This window comes from Lepidochelys kempii, chromosome 7 (assembly GCF_965140265.1).
Source record: "Lepidochelys kempii isolate rLepKem1 chromosome 7, rLepKem1.hap2, whole genome shotgun sequence".
Classification (NCBI taxonomy): domain Eukaryota; kingdom Metazoa; phylum Chordata; order Testudines; family Cheloniidae; genus Lepidochelys; species Lepidochelys kempii.
Window position 1 is genome coordinate 123,963,195 of NC_133262.1, and position 24,525 is coordinate 123,987,719.

General features: G+C 48.3%; 1 protein-coding gene across 2 annotated transcripts in view; it reads right to left on the reverse strand.

Moving 5' to 3' along the window:
- The window catches only part of FBXW4 (F-box and WD repeat domain containing 4), a 92,652-nt gene that overhangs the window by 46,888 nt on the left and 21,239 nt on the right, over positions 1-24,525 (reverse strand). For both annotated transcript variants that reach the window (XM_073354569.1, XM_073354570.1), the window contains 3 exons: positions 23,332-23,517; positions 22,309-22,441; positions 19,357-19,451 (listed from right to left, as the gene is read on the reverse strand). In XM_073354569.1, the coding sequence (XP_073210670.1) occupies positions 19,357-19,451; positions 22,309-22,441; positions 23,332-23,517 (414 nt within the window). The remainder of the gene's footprint in view (positions 1-19,356; positions 19,452-22,308; positions 22,442-23,331; positions 23,518-24,525) is intronic.

A 24,525-nucleotide genomic window follows, 5' to 3' on the forward strand; every position in this document is an offset into this window, starting at 1 on the left:
AAGATTAGCCTGGAATACAGGTTCTACTGAACATGGTTTAACTTCCACCTGTCTAGGGTAGCTTCCAATCCTACCATCGCTTTGCAAGCATTTAACTGTAGTCATGCAAGCAGCACACTGAAGTCAACAGAAGTACTTCAATGAAATAAAGTTACACGTTTGTATAACCAGTGCCATACAATGGACAGGTCTTTATATAAAACTTCCTAAAGCTCTAACGGTCCAACCCTACAAACCTTTGTTTATGTGAGTAGAGCCTGCGTTGCTTTAGTTCCCAGTTTGAGAGAGATGTAAGAATAAAATGACCAAAATTACGTCAGACTAAAATCTGTTACTTTTGTAACCTTGCACCAGTCTGAAACGCCAGCCCTGTGTGCTCAAAGACTGGGCTTTTTAGTCAAGATCAAGTGTAGTATCGAGTAATCGAGACTGCCGGTCAGGGAAATAGCCTACTTCCTTCCCTGATGAACCAAGAGACGCACCCCACCCATACACTTATTCGCTACACCAATACTGACTTGGACTCTAAATACACGCTGAGTGGCGTACCCCTCATCACTTATTCACTGACACTTTAAAAAACTCCCACACCCCAATCTGGGTCTATACTGGTTATGTGCTATGTATGTATCTTGTAAACCTTGTAACCAATACTTGTAATCCTTCATAACTCAAGCCTGACCCCAGGTGTACAGTACCTTCCCTCTTAACTTGTGTAAATTTGATTTTAAACAACATTAGCTTTAATAAAAATTTTAAATCTGTTCTTATCAGTTTAAACATCCTATGCCTTCTCCTCGAGGCCATACTTGACGAGCAAACACAGTGTTTCCATCACTAGCTTCCTGCAGTCCCATGATCCTCCAACGTACTGGCATTTAACCTCCTGAACCTGGGACTTAGAGTTTATGGTTTACAGCGCTGGCTAGGTGGTGTGTGCTACCTACACATGCATGTCTTCTCTTTGATATTAGTCTGTGTTCCTTTTTAAAAAGACAGTTTAAATGGTGCTTATCCAAAACAAACACCAGGTTTGGAAAAGGGCCAGTGACAATAACTGTGCGAATCACTAAACAGTCCAATTCTTAGTGACAAGATTTCCTACTGCCCCCATGCACAGAACACACTCCCTCTTTTGGGAGGCCAAGCCACTGCCCTCTCCTCATTTACATCCCTTCTTCTATGATGCCCACAGTCAATAATAGTCACATATGGCTTTAACTCCCCCCTCCCCCACCCTTTTCTTTTTTTTACTTGTACATGGCTTATCTGAACCAGTAAACTGTGCCACCTATGTGATCTCCAGGCTGTAACCCTGCACCTGCCCCTCCTGGTCACGTCGCATCCAACAGAATTTGTCTCTAGTCAAATTTGCAGTGGTTTAACAAAAGGGATGATTTAAACCATTACCTGAACAAGTGAAAAGCAGCAGGGGAACGGAGTTTGATTTAAGCCAGGCTTTTGTCAATTTACGATGAACTCTGTTTTTTTAAAAAAAAAAAAAAAAATCACACCTTTAGTCAAACCAGTGCACTTTGAATACAGACAAGGCCTTTGACTGTAAACTCTTTGGGGCAGAGACTAACTATTTGATATGAAAAGCTGCTTTTTTTTTTTTTTTTTTTTTAACACCGGCCTAAGTCTCTAACAGGTTATTTTTCAAGTTTTGCCCATAACAGGCAGGGACTTTAAGATCTGTCTCCACTTGTCTTCTGCGCACTGCTCCCCATGCACCAAGAACTGGGATCTAACACTTACCACCTCCATTCCTGATGTACTTTTAAAGCCCTAACTCAGACAAACTCACTCCTGCCACCACTCCCTGAGTCTCTCCCAAATATAGTTTTACTTTTAGAAGAACAAACAAGGGGAATGAAATTCCCTTAAGAGGCCCAGGGCCCTCTCCTTCCTTGTAATGAAACCCTGTAATGGAATGCCCTGCACTCCAATTAGGAAGAAATGCTAATTTTCTCCAGTTGAGCACCCCCTATAGATGTATCTAATTTGTTTCAATGCTTTCATCTCTCCCCTCCACTGCGTTTTCATTTAAAGGTTATGATCTGTTTGTGCCCTTCATGCCGCGCCCTGACAAGACACCCCTATGAGAGGGCTACATGCCCCCTGCAACCTTTCTAACCCCCATCCTGAACAAAAACCAAAGCTCTTTTTTTTCACTGCCTCTTTAAGAAGTGCCGAGAGGGGAGGGGGAGGTGGATGCGGGAAGAGGGAAGTCTGAATAAAATCATTTAAAAGTAAAACCTCCTGCCAGTTTGGATGCTGGTAATTTTTCTGGCAAGGTTAAGATCTCTGCACTGTGAAATCTATCACAAGGGACGATGTTGAACTGGCTGGGAGAGTCAGCATTGAAGGGCCCTATTCCCATAGGTCTTTCCTACCTTAGATTGCTCCATGTATTACAGTGAGGCTGGCAACGTGACAAGCCCCTCTGCAAAGGGTTTCGCTGTATGGAATGGCTCAGGTGCTGGCTCTCTGAGTCGGGGTCAATTCAGGCCTCCAGCACCAGCCCCTGCTCTAAAAAGGGAAGGCACTGGGGTGCAGAGCCAACGCGGGGAGGCATCTGATTCAGAGCTTGCTTGCTGCTCCCATTTCGTCTGCCAGAGACAATTTAGGGACCTTCCGGGTCCTCTGCAAGACTCCTCCTTTCCCAGGCTTTCTGGAGGGAAGTCGGGGTGGATTTGACTGGGGCAGGGGAGTTTGTTTGGGAGCCTGGGGTGGTTCTTTTTGAGATCTGTGAATTGTGGTTGCACTGGAGTGTATCCTCACCCTCGGAGAGCTCTGAATGAGGCTACCATGATACTCCTATAACTGGTATAAGCTGAGGCAATCTTATCTCTGACCAGGGCAACAGACTCCCTAGTCTCAAATACATTGGTTAGTCTCTAAGGCGCCACAAGTCCTCCTTTTCTTTTTGCGGATACAGACTAACACGGCTGCTACTCCAGAAGACTCCCTAGAGCGAGACTCAGGGTATGCCTACACTACCCGCCGGATCGGTGGGCAGCAATCGACCCCCGAGCGCTCTCCCGTCGACTCCTGTACTCCAGCGCTGCGAGAGGCGCAGGCAGAGTCGACGGGGAAGCGGCAGCAGTCGACTCACCGCAATGAAGACACCACGGTGAGTACGTCTAAGTACATCGACTTCAGCTACGTTATTCACGTACCTGAAGTTGCGTAACTTAGATCGATCACCCCCACCCAGTGTAAACCAGGGCTCAGTGTTCGAGACACACAGAGACTCCGACTTTGGCCAAGGGAGCGACCACTGGTTCTTTAAGTGTTCAGTCCCTACCAGCACTTGCCCTTTTACTAGTGTTCTTCCCCGAATTCCCTCCAACTGATTGGGGCTTATGAGGGCACCAAAGCCATACAGTGAGGTCGTTCCTTTGCAGAACAGTTCGACTAGCCCAGGGATTCGAACTTGCACTCTGCAACCTATGGAAGCCACGTGAGGACATTCATCCTGCTGCCCGAGAAAGGGAGTTCCACCCGACCCAGCTGCTCCATCGGTAGGTTCAACTGTGCAGCTAAACCCAAACACCCACTAACAAACTCCTGTTACAAACTACCACGGGGCAACGAGGTCTAATGAATCCAGGACTGGGAGGCAGCAACTCCTCGGTTCTAATGCCAGCGCTGTGACTTACCTGCTTTGGCCAAGTGGGTTAGTAAGCTCTGTACAGCAAGGAGAACGACAGCCAACAAGCGCTGTAAGAACGTTCACTGTTATGAATGGGCACTTTGCTAATGCTGCCCATGATGGACAGAGCCATCTCAGCCATTTCCTGCCGCAGAAAGTGAATTTCATGTATCAGCTATATGCTACATTACAAACTATTTCCTCTTTATACCCCCTGCGCCTACGAAGACTTTTCCTAAGAGCCCCCGCTGGTGACATGAATCCCCACAACTCAGCTCTGCAGTCGCTCGCTGGAAAACGGGGAGTGGGCAAGAGACGCAAAGCTGTGCTCTTTGGAGACGCAGCCCATTCCCCCTTTTCCCCCCCTTCCTATCTGGTCCATGCGAACAAGCCCCGAGTGGGAAACAGCCTTCTGAAGGGGCCTGCCGTCTGGGCCAGCCGCCTTTCATCGAGAAGATGCCTCTTCCCGTTGGAAAATACAAGCATTGTGTGAAAATATTTTAATATATTCATGCACATTCCGATAGCTAGCCGGAGCGAGTGGGTCCCGGCACAGCTCCCCTCCCTGCCTTCCACATGATTTTCACAGGCGCCGATGCACTGGGAAGGCCACCTGTTTTCTCGCATGCCCGCTAGTATGTAAATGGTGGGAATATGCAGGCCAAGCGCTGCCGTTTTATTGTGCTGCCGAAAGATTTTACTAATTACTCGCCGAAACTCCAAAGCAGCGCGCCTGCTTTTTACAAAGCGAGAGAGCGGGGAAGGGGGGAGGGGAAAGGGGAAAAACCTAAAGGGAAAGAGGGAGAGAGAGAGAAAGAGAGGGAAAGAAAGGGATGCATTTCAAAGTTTCTCCAGCAATTGGAGTGGGGGGGGGGAAGAAAAGCTGGGCCCAATGTGAAATCACAGAGGTCAAAGGTGGGTCTCCCTCCCTTGTGAGAAAGTGGTGAATCAGGCCGGTTTATCAAACGATCATCTTCTTTTGAAACTGGGGGGCAGGGGCTGGGACAATTCTGCAGATGTGCTTGATGAGTTCGGGACAAAAATGGGCCTCTCCCCCCCCTCGCCCTCCTTTAAGGTCTCCCATCGGGGGTTGCTTCTCCCTCCACTGCCTCCAGGACCCTCCCCTCCCTTCTTCAGTGGTCAGCTGAGACCCCCACCCACTGATTGCCTTTGTATTCTTGGCCTTTGGACACACTGACAGGGTCCTTTATGAGACCCCAATCAAGACCCCCATGTCACAGGTACCTAGTAGAGATACCAGACCCTTTCAAATGAGGAACAACAAGGAAAATATGCTGGCCCATTGTCCCCGCGCGGCACTAAGGGAGATGAAAGGGGCTGGCTGCTCCCTCTCCACAGACCGCCTGCCAATCAACCCCAGTTATTAAGGTCACGATGTGGAAATTCTTTTGACCTACACCTAATCAAAGATGCACCAAGCCTTTCGAAACAATGTGGGGGGAGGTGGAAGCATTGGGGGACAGGGAACAGGGGCAGGCATTTTCCTCCCTCTGCTCCTGTAAATACAGCGGATCTTTCAAAAATATATATATATATATATATATATATATATATTGTGACAGGGTCAGGCCAGATGGCTATAGGAGAGTAATAGAAGGCAGATATATAAGCCCCAGGCTAAGGTAACAGGGAAGGTTCCAGAACAATCAGGAACCTTCTGGAGACAATTAAGATAGGCTGATTAGAACACCTGCAGCCAATCGAGAAGCTGCTAGAATCAATTAAGGCAGGCTAATCAGGGCACCTGGGTTTTAAAAAGAAGCTCACTTCAGTTTGTGGTGTGCGTGTGAGGAGCTGGGAGCAAGAGGCACTAGGCGCTGAGAGTGAGAACGTGGACTGTTGGAGGACTGAGGTGTACAAGCGTTATCAGACACCAGGAGGAAGGTCCTGTGGTGAGGGTAAAGAAGGTGTTGGGAGGAGGCCGTGGGGAAGTAGCCCAGGGAGTTGTAGCTGTCGCACAGCTGTTCCAGGAGGCACTCTAGACAGCTGCATGCCACAGGGCCCTGGGCTGGAACCCGGAGTAGCGGGTGGACCCGGGTTCCCCCCAAATCCTCCCAATTCCTGGTCAGACACAGGAGGAGTCGACCTGGACTGTGAATTCAGAAAAACAGCCAAGCTGAGGGCTGCCGTGAAGCTCCAAGGCGAGCAAATCTGCCAATAAGCGCAAGAACCACCAAGGTAGAGCAGAAACTTTGTCACTATCTATCTATCTATCCATATATTCTAGCAGGAGTTCCACCCCCACTGCACTTGCGCTGGTGTGGGTCAGGAGTGGCTCTGCTGAAGTCAAAGGACTTATGCTGGCATAAACAAGAACAGAATCAGGGCCCACAAGGGTTAAACCAGAGTGCCAACAGACCAGTGTAAGGATGGACGCAGGCGTCTAGATTCCAAGCACTGAAGGCCCAAATCCTGCAAGGCGCTGGGCATCCCCCGTGCCCAAGGACCTGATTGCCTTTCACTGACCTAGCACTTTGCAGGGGCACTCAGCACCATGCGAAATGGAGCCCTGAATAAGTATAACAACAATTCTCTCTAAGCCTACGAGGCTGGAGGCCTCAAGGAAGGCGAGGACAGGTTTATGGTGGTACATGCAGCAATGGGATGAAGTTCTGCTTAAGATAAATATCCGGAAACCTTTCTGAATGACGAGAGCTATCAATTCGGTAGAACTGTCGCCCAAGGGATGCGGCGGAAGCCCCGTCACTGGAGTCATCTATTAGACTGACTGAAGCATCTGAGTATGCAGCAGGAAACAATCACAAACTGGCAGAAAGTGAATTCCGGGCTTGGATGCACAGACTAACAGGTCTGTTCCAGCCCTCAGCTCGATGGTGCTTAGACTCGATGGCAATAAAATCATCTACACTTAAGAGCTGTGTTACTCAGACAGTACTGGGCAATATACCACATGCTCTGAACACTAGGCTGTGCCATTGCTAGTCATACAAGTAACCAGGTATTACAGGAAACTTCAATCCAATCCACTCCGCGTGCTTGAAATGTACACAGGAATTGCCAGCCCAGATCAGAGCAGGGGTAAGACAAAGGTTAAAAAACAAACCCAGAATGGACAATTACAGCATTTCCTGGCTTCAGGGGAAAGCTTCTTTGAGTAGGTGATTTTGTATCTTGACAACATGCCTCAAACGGGTTTTGTGCTGCAAATCACGGTGTTGAATGAAATCCATCGTGCTAGCAAGTGAGACTCTCCACCCTTGAAGATCTTGCTTTCACATTGCATTTTTTTCCTTTGTGCCACCCAACCCTTCCCTCCCTCTGCCCCCCCATGCATGGAACGCTATCCCAAGCCACCACTCTTCCCACATTCAGGTCCCACCTCAAGACCCTCTTCTGTCACAACAGCTACAAGAAATCAGTCAAATATCTATTTTCAAAAATTCATAGCAATACAGCCATGAGCCTCCCACCACCCTGAATCTTTTTGCTATTACACTGGATCACTTTCCCCCACCCCGTGTCTGCTTTTAGACTGAACTAGTCTTCAGTGGGCAGTCCAGAGGATGACAGTCTACTACTGCTACCAGCTAATGGGGTGGGGAGGGAGGGGGGAAGAAGAGAACGGGTTGTTATATAAGATCTTAGGGCACCGACGGTACCTTCTTATGCATTTGTACACCACCTTGCACGTCTTTGGTTCTACCCTATTACAAGTAATTACTATCAAATTCTAAGCCATATAGTTCTGAAGCTGAGATCTATGGAGAGCTGGCACTGTCCCCGTTCCCAGCTGCTTCAACAAGTCTCCTCGGAGCGGGAAACGAGCAGAAGTCGGCCTAGCTGCCTCTCATTAAGTGGCCACCAGCACACAAAGAGGAGGAGAGAGGAAACAGGAATCACAAACAGGGACTGGAACCAGCAGCTGCTACCCACCCACCAGGAGCTACCAGCGAGAGAGGCGAACCATGCTGCATGTGCTGGGGTGACAAGGAGAAGAGGACCAGACTGCAGGGAAGCACGTGCAGGGCAGGGCGAGAGACCAGAACTGCTGGGAAAGGAAGGGGGAAGGAAGAGCAAAAGCAGACAGGGTGATTGGTGTTTTCCAGAAAGGATGCAACACTTCCCTGGTATCACTCAGCAATTGCTGAAGCTGCTGCAGGGAAGCTGCACGCTCACACACAGGGCAGCGAATGAGCAGGGTGGCATCCATGAGACATGGCCCACACTGTGACAGAGGTGGGAGGAGCCCTTGCAGTAGAGATCAATTCAGCACTTGATCCAGGTCTTCACAGAGCTGTACCCGAACGGCCAAAAACTCCAGCTCTGCACGCTCCCTGCCCCAGATGAATCACAGACCAGGGGAGTATTAGTGATGGTCCTCCAACTCCATCTCCCAAGCACATGCACAGAGCAAGCTGGCAACTTTCACCTCCTTTTACTGTAAGCCACAGTGCTGTATGCAAGAGCATCCGATCAGGTGACCTGGAACGCAGGCTGAGAACCCACAGTACATGGGTTTCCCTAGCCATCCTGCCAGGTCAACACGGCCCACTTACAGATGGCATGTGGTGTGGCAGAGACAACCCTGGGGAGAGATAGGTCTGATGGTCACCCAGACCCTCCTAAAGATCAGCATTTTAGACACACAGAGAGGACCTGTTACTGCGTTGGAAAGTCATTGACTGGGCAGGCCTTACTGCTTTTGTGCTTTTAAACCAGCCAAATTGCCTGCAGAGCCCTGCGCCTGCTTCAGTGACAATCAACTCATGTGCCACCGCCACGTTGTACAGCCTCGCAGCACACACCCGCACTCCGTAACAGCACAGAACACAAAGGAAAGCTTCTTCCCTTTTAAAGGTCCCTTTGGTGGAGTCCCAGATATTTCTTCCCTTAACAGCCTGCCCCTACCACAATACCCTGCATGGCTACCACTGCCAGCAGAACACAGACCAGCCGCCAGCTCCCCTAGATTTTGATTTTTTACAAAGGAGACCAAGTTGCTAATTACGGGCATTGCGGCTTGACTTCCCACCTTGCGGCAAGAGCTCACATCCTCCACACAGCTCCCCAGGCCTTGCTGGGGAGGAAAGCGCTGGGAGTTGAACCTGGGTACAGGCATTTGCACCTGGGGCTCTCACACAGCGGCAGAGACCTAAACCAACTCTTTGAAAAAGAGGGGAGGGGAACAGACAACACACTCTTTAATTGTAGGAGTGAAACCCGCATCCTGCTGCACATCTACCTTTGCAGGTCTGTCTCCGATTCTCTTTGAACCTCTGGCGCAGCTTGTCAGGTCGCTGCCCTCCCCAGAGGAAGATCAGAAAATACAGCAATGATTACGATTGTACACTCAGCTTGCAAGCAAGAGAGATAGCAGCCTTGCATGTGTCAGGCCATGAAAGAGCTGTGACTCTGAAGCCGCCCGAAAAACAAACCCTTAATTTAAATGTTAATGAAAGTGCTGTAGAGACATCAGAGGCTCGCGTTTCTCTGCAAGAAGCAGAATCGCCCGTACTAGAATTTATGGCCCCCCTCACCTCCTTTTCTGCTCCATCAGCCAGAGAAGTTAGGGGGGGAAAAAAAACAACTAATTTTAACATTAACTCCACACTTCCACCCTGGGATGCAACTGCTAAATTATCTGTCGGCAGGACCCTGATCAAAGGTGGAAAAACAAAGGCGCGCTGTACACCCAAGCAAAAGTAAATAGCAGCCAAGGTCCAGGAAAATTACCTTCTCTCCCCCTGGAAGTGCGAGCAGAGAAGACAAAGATCACAAATTGGAAACAGAAACTGGAAGACGTAGGACTGCCAGAGCCCTGGACTGTAATCAGTGTGGCACGAAAATATGAGACAGTCGCATTTTCTCCTTTCTTGTACTACTTTGTACGTTATACAGCAAAGAGACTTCCCTTCAAGCTCTCAGAAACAGACTTCCCCCCCCTTAAGCACCAAGGAAGAAACAAAAATACCCTCAATATAACACGCAACTGCACTGAATTAGAAATGGACGCATTGAATAAATTCAGCTACCTGCTTGATACAGTGAAACCTAACCAAAACAGACACGTGATGTACTAATTTTTGCAACACTTGTAGTAGTAAATATTATAGTAGCACCCAACGGCTGCAACTGGTAAAACCTCGGCTGCTACAGGAAAGATGGCAGAATGGAGGCTATGAATTATAAAGGGAAGGAAGGTAGCAAAATGCACAAACTGGCATCTGTAGGTGTGTGCGTGTGTAGGGGAAGGGGGAGAGGGAACTCATATGTATGTGTGTTCACTCAAGTGGAGAAAACAAAATAGGGAATCAATATCACACACTAATTAAGAAAATGGAAGAAGACTCGATCTCACCAAACCCTGAACTATTCCTTCCAACAAAAGGTGAGCAGGGTCAGAGCACGCAGACGAGGGCTGGAGAGCACCATTTTAGCCCCTGGAGGGAGAAGCAGAGAAAGAAAACTAGCTGAGAGACCTCCTGCATTTTATTCCTAGGGAAAGAAGAGCGTTGAGCAAGGTTCTTCTTCATCACAAGGCTTTCAAACGCGCATCGGGGCGCTCCACGGTCACTGCCTCACGGGCTCCAGCGCAAATCAGCACCATTCATTCGATGTTTTACGACCTGCCGACTCTGCAAACCCACCCAGGGGTCATAGAATATCAGGGTTGGAAGGGACCTCAGGAGGTCATCTAGTCCAACCCCCTGCTCAAAGCAGGACCAATCCCCAATTAAATCATCCCAGCCAGGGCTTTGTCAAGCCTGACCTTAAAAACTTCTAAGGAAGGAGATTCTACCACCTCTCCAGGTAATGCATTCCAGTGTTTCACCACCCTCCTAGTGAAAAAGATTTTCCTAATATCCAACCTAAACCTCCCCCACTGCAACTTGAGACCATTACTCCTTGTCCTGTCCTCTTCTACCACTGAGAATAGTCTAGAACCATCCTCTCTGGAACCACCTCTCGGGTAGTTGAAAGCAGCTATCAAATCCCCCCTCATTCTTCTCTCCTGCAGACTAAACAATCCCAGTTCCCTCAGCCTCTCCTCATAAGTCATGTGTTCCAGACCCCTAATCATTTTTGTTGCCCTTCACTGGACTCTCTCCAATTTATCCACATCCTTCTTGTAGTGTGGGGCCCAAAACTGGACACAGTACTCCAGATGAGGCCTCACCAATGTCGAATAGAGGGGGACGATCACGTCCCTCGACCTGCTCGCTATGCCCCTACTTATACATCCCAAAATGCCATTGGCCTTCTTGGAAACAAGGGCACACTGCTGACTCATATCCAGCTTCTCGTCCACTGTCACCCCTAGGTCCTTTTCCGCAGAACTGCTGCCTAGCCATTCGGTCCCTAGTCTGTAGCTGTGCATTGGGTTCTTCCGTCCTAAGTGCAGGACCCTGCACTTATCCTTATTGAACCTCATCAGATTTCTTTTGGCCCAATCCTCCAATTTGTCTAGGTCCCTCTGTATCCTATCCCTGCCCTCCAGCGTATCTACCACTCCTCCCAGTTTAGGGTCGGACAGTCAGACGGGGTTCTTCCTGCAGGCTACATTCTCCTCACAGTTCCATCTATGCAACTCCACGGCATCCTGCCAGGTGACGCATGGGCAGCCAAGAGCACCTATTCCTACAGTCCCTGACTCTGCTCACTATTCTAACGGTGGTGCACGAGCCAGCATGAAATCCCAGGCCCCTCTCCCACCACCGGTTTGGCTCTGCTGAGTGAGCAGTAGGAAACAGTGACCAAAAAATATTACCAAAGTCAGCAGATCTGATTCTGATACACGGAGAGAGAAATCTGCTGAGGAAGGTGGTGCCATTTTTCCAGAGTCACTAGTCACAGGAGACAGGTTTCAGAGTAACAGCCGTGTTAGTCTGTATTCGCAAAAAGAAAAGGAGTACTTGTGGCACCTTAGAGACTAACCAATTTATTTGAGCATAAGCTTTCGTGAGCGACAGCTCACTTCATCGGATGCATACTGTGGAAACTGCAGAAGACGTTATATACACAGAGACCATGAAACAATACCTCCTCCCACCCCACTGTCCTGCTGGTAATAGCTTATCTAAAGTGATCACTCTCCTTACAATGTGTATGATAATCAAGGGTGAGAAAACCTGGATTTGTCCTGGAAATGGCCCAACTTGATTATCATACACATTGTAAGGAGAGTGATCACTTTAGATGAAAGAAAAGGAGGACTTGTGGCACCTTAGAGACTAACCAATTTATTTGAGCATAAGCTTTCGTGAGCTACAGCTCATAAGCTCACGAAAGCTTATGCTCAAATAAATTGGTTAGTCTCTAAGGTGCCACAAGTCCTCCTTTTCTTTTTGCGAATACAGACTAACACGGCTGTTACTCTGAAACCTGTCACTTTAGATAAGCTATTACCAGCAGGACAGTGGGGTGGGAGGAGGTATCGTTTCATGGTCTCTGTGTATATAATGTCTTCTGCAGTTTCCACAGTATGCATCCGATGAAGTGAGCTGTAGCTCACGAAAGCTTATGCTCAAATAAATTGGTTAGTCTCTAAGGTGCCACAAGTCCTCCTTTTCTAGTCACAGGAGAATGCACCTTAAGAGCAGTTCCTCAGCTGTTGGGAATCGTCAGAATAGCTCCATTGATTTACACCAGGTTAATTGAGAAGCTTTGGGATACCAAAAGAATAGATCACTTCAGACAAGCTTCCAGCTGAGGTGGAGTCAAGTGGGATTAATAGATCCAAGCAAAAATTAAATGATGAATAAATTAAGGAGCTATTAGCCAGGTGCCCAAACACAAACAGGGAACAGCACCATATAAATATGCCAATACAAGGAGTAAACTTTAGAAGAACTTGGCTTAGTTGAATGGCCTTTGGGAAGTCAGGAGAGAGCATCACTGCACACGTTTGGCTCTGGGGCGCACGTGCGTATCCATCCATCCAACCCTGACACAAACTTAACAGTGTATCAGACAGAGATGGCAGAGCTGTCAAATCATTCAAGTCACAAAGGGCCTACTGCTGCATCTACCCTTACCTGAGGTCAGAGCTCACCTCAGTAAAAAACATGCACACATGCCGGCTACAAATTTCCAATACATGTACATTACACAATTCCTCCACTTATCAGCTCAGCCCAAACTTCTGCCCTTTTCCCTCTGGTTTCCTGTCCTGCTTTAGACCATCAACCCTTGCAGGAGAAACACAGGATCCAGAACATAGGTCTTGGCAGGTAAATTAAAAGAAGAACAAACATCCAGCTGTTTTGTCTTTAAATTTAGACAGTCATTCATGTCTTGCTAGGCTTTGCCATGGTTCCAGAGCTCTCTGATCTCACTGATTAATTAGAGTCATATGCCATACAAATCATCTGAACAGTTTTTAATGTTATGCAAAGCTTTTCAGTTTCCCTTTATATTCAGGGAAGCTTTTCCTGTCATTCCATACATATATATTTTGTGGAGAGAAAGAGATGGCGTTTTAAAAGGAGAAAAAAAACTTGTCAGCCAGATTTTTCCTTACAAGATTAATAAGCTACACATTATGACCCTGACTGTGATATCCAAACGTTGGCAAATTCCTACCTCCAGTGGGTTGTTCAGCCTGATTGCAGTCTACGGGATCAGGCTATTTTACTCCACAGAAATTCTGCCAGGCACCCATTACAAATCATACATAATTATTCCAAGTAATGTGAAGTTTAAATAAAAAAATTTGCAAGAAAATGTTTCACACTCCAGAACCAGTGCTGAAGCCTTAGATATATTCCTGACTTCTCTTTGGGATGTATATTTACCCCAGCGCAGCATGAGGATAGGTACTATCAGACAGCCAGAATTTTAAACAAGGGTGGATCAGTTCCACCCAAAGTTTTGCACCTGCCTTAGCCTGCAAGCACAGAACTGCACCTGACGCGTTGGAGGCATTTTTGAAAATTCGGCTGTACCTGTGTAATCATTCGTGTGTTTGTTAAGTGCCAGCATGCTTGGAGGTGACAACAGAGGACAATTCTCCCTGGCCCAAACTGTTTAAAATCTAGAAGGCAAACACTGAAGGAAAGGAAGGAGTTGGTTTGGATAAAAGGGGATTTGAAACCTGGTACTTCTTAGGAAGTAAGTGCCAAAGGATTTCTGAATCACTGAAAATAAAGTTGAATTCTTTTCAGAGTCCACTCCCTCCTTTCCCAGTTTACAAGCCTCTCCATCGTATAAAAAGGACTGAGCTGCCGTGAGAGTCTCCTCAAAAAGGTGCACGGAGACAGCATGACACTAGTGCAAACCCTGTGTGTCCGAAGCCATAAACACCAGGCACTGACACTCCAGTTTCTCCATAAACTTAGCCCCAAATCGAACGGTGCACAGAGATCGCTTCTCTTTTCTGGCTTCCCTCACCTCGGGGAGACGTGAAGCATGAAGGTGCAGCTATTCCACTGGAAACCCTAGAGGCTTGGATTCACTTTGCAAATTTGAATCGGTCCATTTCATGCAGACTGGGACTGGTCCCCAAACACAAATCAGTCACCACAGTAATCAGCGTTAAACGAAAAAAGTAACACGCACATTACAGAGTTCAAAAGGCAAATGAATTTGCAGTAAGTTATGAGCAGCTAGGGAGAGGGGTTTAGAGTGGAAGCACCTTTGCAACCTTAACTGCAGTGTTAGCTATCATAGCGGAGAGCCAGCTTTTGGGAGCCCTCAAAGCTGCAGACCAGTGGGGCTCCCACCTTATGGGACACCCTCAAATTCTTCCCCAAAGTCCCAAAGGTGCCACATTACTGTGTGATCTACTGCTCTCAGGGCACTGATCAGCAGAGATACTGGCTGTACTGAATGCAAGAGGAGAGATTATGCAGAGAAAGTGAGGGAGAGGAGACCAAAGGTGATGGGATGCAATTCTTTTACCCCATATAACTTTGTTAGGGAGCTCCATAATTGTGAAGCTGGTCTTACCACTAGAATGTGTGTGTACTGAATGACAACGAAGAAGTCACGCAGCTGAACATATGGTTCCACGTGCATCAAAAAGAAGAGGGTTACCCAAATAGATCAAAGTTTTGACACCCACACCCCTGACAGAACAGGTGCAAAACTTGCATGGGGAGGAGTCACAGTAAACTGCATGCAGTTAACAGGTGCATGATTTAATAAAATCACCAGAAATGACATATTGTAGGTGTTGTACGATGCTCACTCGAGAATACGGGGACAACCTGTTAAACATAGCATGACTATATTCCCCTATAAAGTCTCTTTAAACAAAAACTAATTGCTGGAATGATTGTTTTGTTTCTGCTATTTACATAGCAAGGATTTGGGAACTTGTTCAGACTTCCTAAATAAATACACCTTTTTTTTTTCCTTCTTAAAAGGTGCTTAATTGATATCCCTCTTCGCCCTCCGAGCAGTCCTCTTCGCCCACCGAGCAGAGCTAGCCCAGGCAGCACGAGCATAATGTAACCCACAATGTGCAGCAAGCGTGCCTCCGCCCAGTTCTGGGAGGACCCTCTCCAGGCCTAGGAAGGCGAGGAAACCTCCATAGCCCATTTAATCTTCCCGCTAAAGTTGCCAACAAGGGAGCCAGGAGGTGCCAGCTGTGATAGTGGGGTTTGGGGTGTGGACCTCCATTCGCTGGCAAGTTGCCTAGAAGCCCACCCCACCCGCTCTTCAGGCAGGCCACCCGCTTGCCACCAGAAAGCTAGAACTTCGAATTGCTACCTGCTGAGGATGGATTTGAATTGCTGTCCTCCAAGGGAGTTCAGTATAATGAGGGAGCCTTTTCACCTCACGCTCAATGACACAGGGAAGAAGTTATGGGGAGCAAAGTGCAGCAGTGAGACGCAGAGGCCATTCACACCATCGCCTCGAGAATCTGCTTTTCTTTGCCGCTTCCTATTTACTCTACGAATGGTGCTTTTGAGGCCATTTCCCCAGCTCCAGGGTGCTAGCACATTCCAAATCGAGGGCCTAATCCAGCTCCCCGGGACAATTCGTGTGAGCAGCACCAGCAGGACCTGTAACATTCCTTTGCTCCCCACAGATGGGACTAACTTCCTGCCCGATCCAGTTCCACTTAAGGACACCACTTTTCCTATAGAGCTCATCAGTAGCCGTTCACACAGCTAACTCCACCTCCCCAGTACAGCACCACTATGGAAAGCACACCATGAAGCTACCGTACAGGGAGGGATCTCGGTTTATGTTTCTAGGAGGTTCCAAACTAGCATCTCAGGAGAGGACGTAGAACCCTTGAATGCCCTTTATCAGACCACGTGCAGTTCTCCTAGGGAGCAAAGAAAACTCATTGCTGCAGAGAACTTAGACGTAAAGAAACACTTTTATACACTAAAAGAAAAGGAGGACTTGTGGCACCTTAGAGACTAACCAATTTAATTGAGCATAAGCTTTCGTGAGCTTCAGCTCACTTCATCAGATGCATACTGTTAGCTTGGGTCTGTCCTCAGTGGTTCCCAATCTAGGGTCGCCGCTGACCAAATAAATTGGTTAGTCTCTAAGGTGCCACACGTACTCCCTTTCTTTTTGCGAATACAGACTAACACGGCTGTTACTCTGAAACTTTTATACACTGCGCATCCACCTTGTAACTCAAGCTTTCCTTATTTCAAGTGGGCTGCACTGTCGAGTAGACAGGGCCCAAAGTTTAGATTTTTATTTTTTAAATACAAAAAAAGAGTGGGTGCACTTACGAATTGCAATGGCGGGGAAATGATTACGTGAGCTATATACAGATAATCCCAGCAATTGACCCACATCCCATGCTGCAGAAGAAGATGAAAAACCCTTGAGGTCACTGACAATCAGACCAGGGGGAAATTCCTTCCTGATCCCACATAGGGTGATCAGCTAGACCCTGAGCATGTGAGTAACAACCAGCCAGGAAAGCACATGGACAAGAGAACGCTCGGGGCCACCCTGTCCAGCAGCCTGTTGCCAGCTGTGACCATCCATCTTTGATGCTTCAGAGGAAGGAGACCAAAAGAACTAGGCTACAGAAAAGCAAGATGGGAAACTGAAGTGCTGACTGATGGTGGTTATTAAAGAATCCATGGTGCTTTTCCAAACGGTTGGGGTTTTAACTCATGTGTCCTGGCCAACTTCCAATTTAAGAAATTGGATTCTGTCTGAATGCCCTTGCAGTTTCAAGTTGATTTGGTGGCATTCTTCGCTTCCTGTCCTAGCTGTTGTGCACGCTTGCTTCACGTGGTTAAAAAGCTTCTGTGTTTCACCACAGAGAGAGGCCTGGCTGCACTTCAATGCCTGCTGTCCAACACAGAGGGCCAGATTCTGATCTTGCATCGGTTGAACACCGGGGTAGCTGCTGACTTCTGTGGAGGAGCTCCTGATTTCACTCAGCCTGGGAGAGGGGAGAACTGGGCAAAGAATGTGTAGAATCTGGGATGAAGTGGAAGGTGCCAGTGATATTATGCTTAAACCAACGACTCCTCTGGCTGATGAACGGCACTACCCGAGTTCTATCCTGAGTTCTCCTACCCTCTTCAGCCCAACAATGCAGACTTTTTAGACCAGGTGTGCTGGGCATGTAAAGCAGGGAAGTGCAGGATCCCAACAGCTCAGGCAGGGACAACAAGCCCCCCAAATAGCTGGCCTGGCTAGAGATCAGAGACGATTTTGGATACATGCTCGTTAAACAGCAAACAATAAGTTTATTAGTGAAAATCCATCTCCCCTGCCCCTTGCCCCCTGCTCCTGCTCCCCCACTCCCGTACCCTCCTGCCTGCCCCTGCTCTGATCCCCTCTCTTCTAGGATGGCAGCGATTTGTTCTTAAAAGCGACAGGTTTATAGGTTAGCCGACACCTTCACTCTGTGGAATTTTAATTAACTTCTCCCATCGTCAATGTGTTAAGGAGCGGGGTTTCCATTATGCGGGGTCAGCAGTGTGTTTCGGGCCCTGCTATATCAGCCGTCAAATTGAAGAATTAATGACGTGGCTAATCGGCTCTAATTCTTAAAAAAAAAAAAAAATGGAGGGGCAGCGAGAGGGGAGGTGGGCGGGATTCGCGGTCTCATGAAACGAGCGAGTGATCCGAGCCCACTCGTTTGCGGGGTAGCTGCTCTGCAGCCGCCCATTTGTCACCCAGCGGGGGGAGAAAGACGCTAGGTAAATATTGTGACAGAGAGTGTGCACGAGTGTGTGCGCACCGGAGAGAGGAGACAGTGTCCTGACTAGAGGCCAGCTCCACAGGTCATCACTTAGCACGCTGCAGAGCTCTTCCCAGCCACGGCAGAAGGACCAACAGATGCCGGCTGAAGGGAAAACCCACCCAGGCCCCAGCCAAGAGACTGGAGGCCAACACGGGGACCTTGGTCACCACTGATACGACAGTGGATGGCTCAGAGAGCGGCCTGCACACACACGCACTCAAAGCGTCATGGAACTAGGCACAGGCGAAGCTCACTTGGGCTGGAGGTTCAGCTCCATCACCCCGCAAGACACACCACGTGTAAAATGGATGGGGAGCTGCAAAACTGGCTTGGAAACCTAATGAGGACAAGTTCTCATAGGAAATTCCTGGCATTGGGCTGGCTTAAAATTCATCCCATTGAAACTCAGGGATGGCAGAGCCCAACGGAGCATCGTAGGGTGCAGTGTCCATTGCGATGGGGACACCGGGAACACATGGGATAGAGCTCAGTGCACAACATGGTCCATAGTCTGCAGAGTAATTTGAGATGATTTAGGTCTATAGACACCATCCGGGCATTATTAGCAGCTCTATCCGGTCCCTCCTGGGGCCAGAAAAGGAGGCAGGTTTCCTGCAGTAGGGACGACATCAAGGCCAACTCAACAGCACATACACGTGGCAGTTCACTGCCAGTCCAGTATGAAGATTCATGGGACACAGGTTCAGTTTCTCTGAGTCTATCATCATTTCACCTTCTCTGAAATGGGAGGCGCAGAGTCTTTGATCAGTAGATTGGAAGAGGCTGCAGCTTCTACACTCGTTGCTGTACGCAACACCTTGACATCCTCTGCTGAACAGTGACAATCCTAAGTCCTCAACTGCATGCTCAGGAGCGGGGTTAAGTTCAGAAGAGTAGCTGGAAAACAGCATCTTCGCATTCCATTTCCTTTCCATTAACGACCTTCCCTCTCCAATTTGCTCCATTCCCAAGCCAACTGAGCCCACCCTAACCACTGGCCCCACAGGCGCAGCCTGACCTCAGGAGTCAGGAGGACCCCTTTCTGCTTCGCTCATCAGCAGACAAGAGGCTGGAGTCAGAGCTGAGCGGGCAGCCTCAGCAGTGCAGGACACAAAATAGGATCTGTCTTGTTTCTACACAGTTCCAGCTGGGCTGAGAGGAGTAAAACGCAAGCCCTGCGTGTATAGCTGAGCAGCCGTCACTCAGCAAGTGAACAAAGGGAGCAGACGGGGATGGAACACAAAGAGGCCATTTCTACACGGTCACTTTCAAGACTGGGACCACATGGCTCTGGTGGGAGGTGACCTGAGCACACTCCCCTAAGACTTCTGCCCCCGTGGAGGGCTACAGTGATTCGAACGCAGCCTACTCCCTCCCCATCTGCCTCCACCCCATCAAATTCCTAGACAACTGCACCGCTATCTTGGATATATTTGCAAATCCAGAGTACCAGGGGATGGGGAGTCGGGGGGGAAGGGGTGGAGGGGAGAGAAGTTAAGCAGAATCTGTTCAAATGACTAATAAAGGTCTTGATTACCTTAATAATGGACTAATGGCGATGGACCAGACCCGGTCCTCAGTCTGCACAGTGTGTAAACAATGCCCAGCTCTGCCAGAGGACAGGGACCAAACCTAGAGAGACAGAGAGGTGCTACGTCAGGGCACCCAGAATCAAGCAGGGAAGGGTTCAGGTGTCCAAGCCTGTGTGTGAAGAGACCCCCTCCCCCTCCCCCCCGATCATTCTGAATGAACTCTCAATAATACAATTGCACCAGCAGGAAAAGCACAGGCCTAAACTATGTCCCCAGACGACTTTATTGCCAGACTCTGATCCTCTCACAGCCCCAGTCCAGCCGAGCATCAGCTCCACTCCACGGAACAGCCGAAGTTAGGCTGCAAGCTCCTCAGGGCAGGGACCTGTTACTACAGAGCGTGCAGTGCAGAGCTTCCAGAGCAACCAGATCAGGGTATGTTCAAATACCCCTTTGTTTTCCTGGGGAGCGGTGGGGTGGGCACGTCCCCTGCTTCTGAAACATAATTGAGGATTTCCATTTGTACTAGCTTGGAAATTAACTGCAAGCTTGTTTCACTTGTGCTCCCGGATAGACCCATCTCCGTACGCCCGGCTTTTTAAGGCCACCCCCTAGGTATCTTCAAACAATAGACATGCAGAGAGGGCAAGGCCCTTGACCTCCAGCAGCCTGGAAGAATCCCATCCCCTCCCCCAGCACTGCCAACACACGCTCCCCTTACACTGACTCACCCTTGCCATCGGGCTTTCAGACCACCGCACCCCTTGCCTTCCCTACAGATGAACCAGTTGGAGCAAAGTGTGGGGTTCTGCCAGAGCCCACCCTGATCCCTAAGCCCCATCCCCCTCCTCAGCTTGGATGGATCTCCAGACTCTAGTCCATAGCTCCCTTTTTCTCCCCATGCCCAACGTTTCACTTAAAGACTTCAAAGCTGGGGGTGTCATGTTTGTTTGTTTGTTGATAATGCCCAGAATTGCAGGCTATTCCCGTCAGCAGGGAATTTAGCACCTAGTGTCAGCAAAAGGAGCAGAAAAGCTTAACTCTTTTAAGGCGTCCCTATCTCCTACAGGTTAAAAATATTGTTCAGAGCATGCTATCTGGTGCCTATCAGTGAGGAATGTACATTAGCAGCTACTCGGAGCTTAGCTCTAATCAACACTCGGAGAGCCCTCAATAGCATCCACTGCACTTAGAGCTCCCTTAAAGTACTGCTGCGGATTCCCTTCCAGCCACCAGAAATTACAACGCGCATGAGAAAAATCACTCTAAAAATCAAAGTGACTCTGTCCATTATGGCCACATGGGAGGGTCAGGCGGGCAAGCTCATTCCGGCTGCAGAACTGAGCAAAATACAAAAAGTTAAGTTCCCTTTGACCTTCAGGAGTTTCTTCCCAAGGTCATAAGAGGTTTGTCTGCTCCTGCCCCTGGGAGCTGTGAGACTGTGCTGCCCCAAAACACAGGCCCCGGGATCCTACTTGAGCACAGTTTGGTGCCAAGCCAGCTTCAAACTCATTCGAGCCAAGGCAAACTGTGCCCAGAAATTGTGTTTGACAAAAACATAGCTTTGGAACATAGGGTAACACTGGGTTAGAACTATCCAGAGTGGCCAGCCACGCCAAGCCAAGCAGGACAGGATGGTTCAATGGTCAGGGCGCTAGCCTGGGACTCGAGAGACCCAAGTTCAATTCCGTGTTCTAACACAGGCTTCCTGTGTGACCTTGAAAAAGTCACCTGGTCTCTCACAGCCTCAGTTCCTAGTCTGTAAAATGGGGATAACAGCACTGCCCTATCCTGCAGGGGTGTTAGGAGATGCTCACATACTAAGGTAATGGAGGTTGCATAAGTGCCTTAGATCTAGACCAGATGCACAAGATAGTGATGGGGGCAAATGCCCAATCATAAAAAAGAAGAACTGAATAATCTTTGGTTTCAGAGTAGCAGCCGTGTTAGTCTGTATTCGCAAAAAGAAAAGGAGGACTTGTGGCACCTTAGAGACTAACCAATTTATTTGAGCATGAGCTTTCGTGAGCTACAGCTCACTTCATCGGATGCATTCAGTGGAAAATACAGCAACCGATGAAGTGAGCTGTAGCTCACGAAAGCTTGTGCTCAAATAAATTTGTTAGTCTCTAAGGTGCCACAAGTTCTCCTGTTCTTTTTGTTGAATAATCTTTATATATCCTGCTCATATGATCACCTACACATCAGGAGAAACGTCTAGAGAGCGAGATCTTTTAAAACCATGGAACAGTTTCCCAAGGGAAGTGCCGGGAGCACCATCACTTGAGACATTTAAAACTCAGCTGACCACCACTCTGGGGAATTCTTCTCTGGCTCCATCCATCAACACAGCACTGCACGATCAGGGCAGAGTGCTAAGCAAATAACAAGACCCGGCCTCAAGGAGCCTAGGCATAGCACATGCTATCTAAATGGCTTCACTGAAAGACAAAAAAAATGGGGTCTGCAAAGTCATTTTTACAGTCACTTTCCTGGCTGTCCCTTGCACACTTCATGTCTTTTTACAAAAAACATATCCTAGGAAACAGCTTTTTATAGCTTGGAATAACACCGTAAATTAGAGCCCACAAAAGAGAGACCGTCCCAGACGCTTGGGATGAAATTTGAGAGAGACTAACACAAAGGGAAATACATGCTACAACAGCATTATAAGGCCAAGCCTAAACCCCCCCGGTAAGTCCATCTGGTCTGACCCTCTGTTTCTATCCCATCTCACCTTTCAAGCCAGTGGCTAGTTTCCCCAGCTCCAGCTGTACCCCTTTCCTGGTGGGCTGACATCGCAAGTGGCTCTCCAGAAACCTAAGCAAGGTTCATTGTGCTCCCAACACAGAGAGGCAAGTGCAGGGCTCAAGGTTCCATTCAACCCGCCTTTAAACACGCGCAGAGCTCACCTCTCTGCTACAGCACGTGCAGTGATGGACATGACTCTTGCTCACCTTTGCTGTTCTGTCCCGGGAGCCGCTCACAATGATGCCCCCTTGACAATCCACACAGTTCACCTCCTGTTCGTGTGCAGAGAACTTTATGCTGAAGGAGCTGTGGACTTTAGAGAGGACGATATTTCCATCACTGTAAAATAAAACCCAGAGCGGGAAGTCATCGTCTTTGCAAGGCAGGTAAAGCATCACCACATGAGGACTAGAACACCTGCAATCCCAGGGGAATGGATGATTCGTTACACACACACACAGACACCCCCCCCTCCCACTCATGCCAGGGCAGCCAGAAGCACAGGAGCAAGATTTGACCCAGAGACTGAATGAATGGTATTAACTCGGCAAAGAATTTGCTACCCTGTTATGCCAATAAAATTATAGAAACTGGAACATGTCTATGTGTTTTTCAACCTCTGCAACTTGCTTTCAGGTTACATTTCATAAGGGAGAGTCCCAGGACTGTGTGCGCACTTCACTTATACAGGCATTTACCACGACTACATGTGCTTTCTACTACCACACTTAGGTACCAAAAGATGAGCATCTTATAAACTAAATCTTTTCATTTGCTAAAGACCAGGTAGATGCAAGTTGTTTGTGTGCACAACTGTAGCTAGTGAATGCCCAGTTCTGAATACCATGCCCCTCGACGGTCGAGATGCATTGTCCTTACAGTGACCATTATTGCAAAGGAAAAAATATATATTAAAATCCCTGGCAAAATCGGCACTGCTTAGCCCCCTGATCGGCAGCATCCGAAAGGAGATCAAGGCTTGAACGGGTCATTAGCATGAGACTGTGCTCATCTCCTACCTCTGGAGAGGTCTCTTTTGGGAAGAAGCAAATCAAACGGGCAGGAAAGGAGCAGTGCAAGTAAGTTACATATGGTGGAACATGGAGCACTGGATGACAAACACACTTTTCTGCATCCAGTGCGCTTAGAAAATTAATTCCTTTTCCAGTGCAGCTGAAGAGCCCTGGCCCCACAACCAAAGCTTCTCCCCTCCACAGCACTGAGCTTACCCTCCTCCACTGACGATGTGGGAGCTGGCAAGAACAAATCGACACACATCTTCCTGGTGGCCGGAGAAGATGGCTTGAGGATGGCGTTGTAGGCCAGCACTGTCTGGACGAAACCGATAGGCCCGGATGTCTTCTGCCTGGGACAGGTAGAGATACTCGCCATCTAAATGCATCCAGGGCATCAGGCTGCAGAGACAATGACAAGGGAGACAAATCAGACAGCTGCTGGCCACCCTGGGACATATTCCCAGGCAGACAGACCCGATTATAGCATCACAGCCAGGAAACAAGTACACTTCTCAAAACATGCCAGAGCACATCACTGGCTTCTTTCTGACAAAGATTCCAGACCTGAGGAAGAGGCCAAGAGTGGAGTCTTTGGAAGAGGGGCTGGCTAAGGAATCTAGAGGCTTAGATACAAAATACTTAGGACTCCCTGCAGCCATGGCATCTTTGCAGTGGTAGCTTTTGTTCTGAGATGGCCTTTGAGTTCCTCTTCCTTCCTCCACACCCATGCAACCGTCTAGTCCAAGTGAACATCCAGCTTCCCCACAGACTCCTCTAGCCTGTCTCAGTGGTTCTCTCTCTGGTGCAATTTAACTAAATCTCTATCTTTTTCTGTAACTTTTTTTATAAGAAAAAGCAACAAGTTTTAATTCAGGATAAGAGAACAATCGGGAAGACAAAGTAGTTTGGATGGTGGCTTTATTAAATTAGCTAATGAACTGTCAGAGCCCAGCTCTGAAGGCAGCACAGAAATGAGGGTGGCAATCCTGTGACCCCGGGCCCCCCAGGACAACTTTTTGACACCCCTCCTCATGATCCCATTTGGGGTGGGGACACCCAGGGTTACAACAGCCTGAAATTTCAGATGTAAACATCTGAAATTGTGAAATTGACTAGTTTTAAAACCCACCGCCATGAAATTAATCAAAATGGTCCATGAATTTGGTATGGCCCTTCTCACTTGTCCTCAGCCTGGCTGATGTGATGGCTGCACTTACAGGAGGCCTGGTTCTCAAGCAAGGGACCTAGTCTTCCTAGATATTTTGCAAAGCACACAGCACAGCTTTGGACGCAGCGCCCACAATGAGTTGTTAATCGCAATCACCTCGCCTTACTGCTATGCACACATCTCATTCTCCCGGGAAGGAACTAAGTTAATATTTTAAGATTTGTGGACTGCGTCCAGAC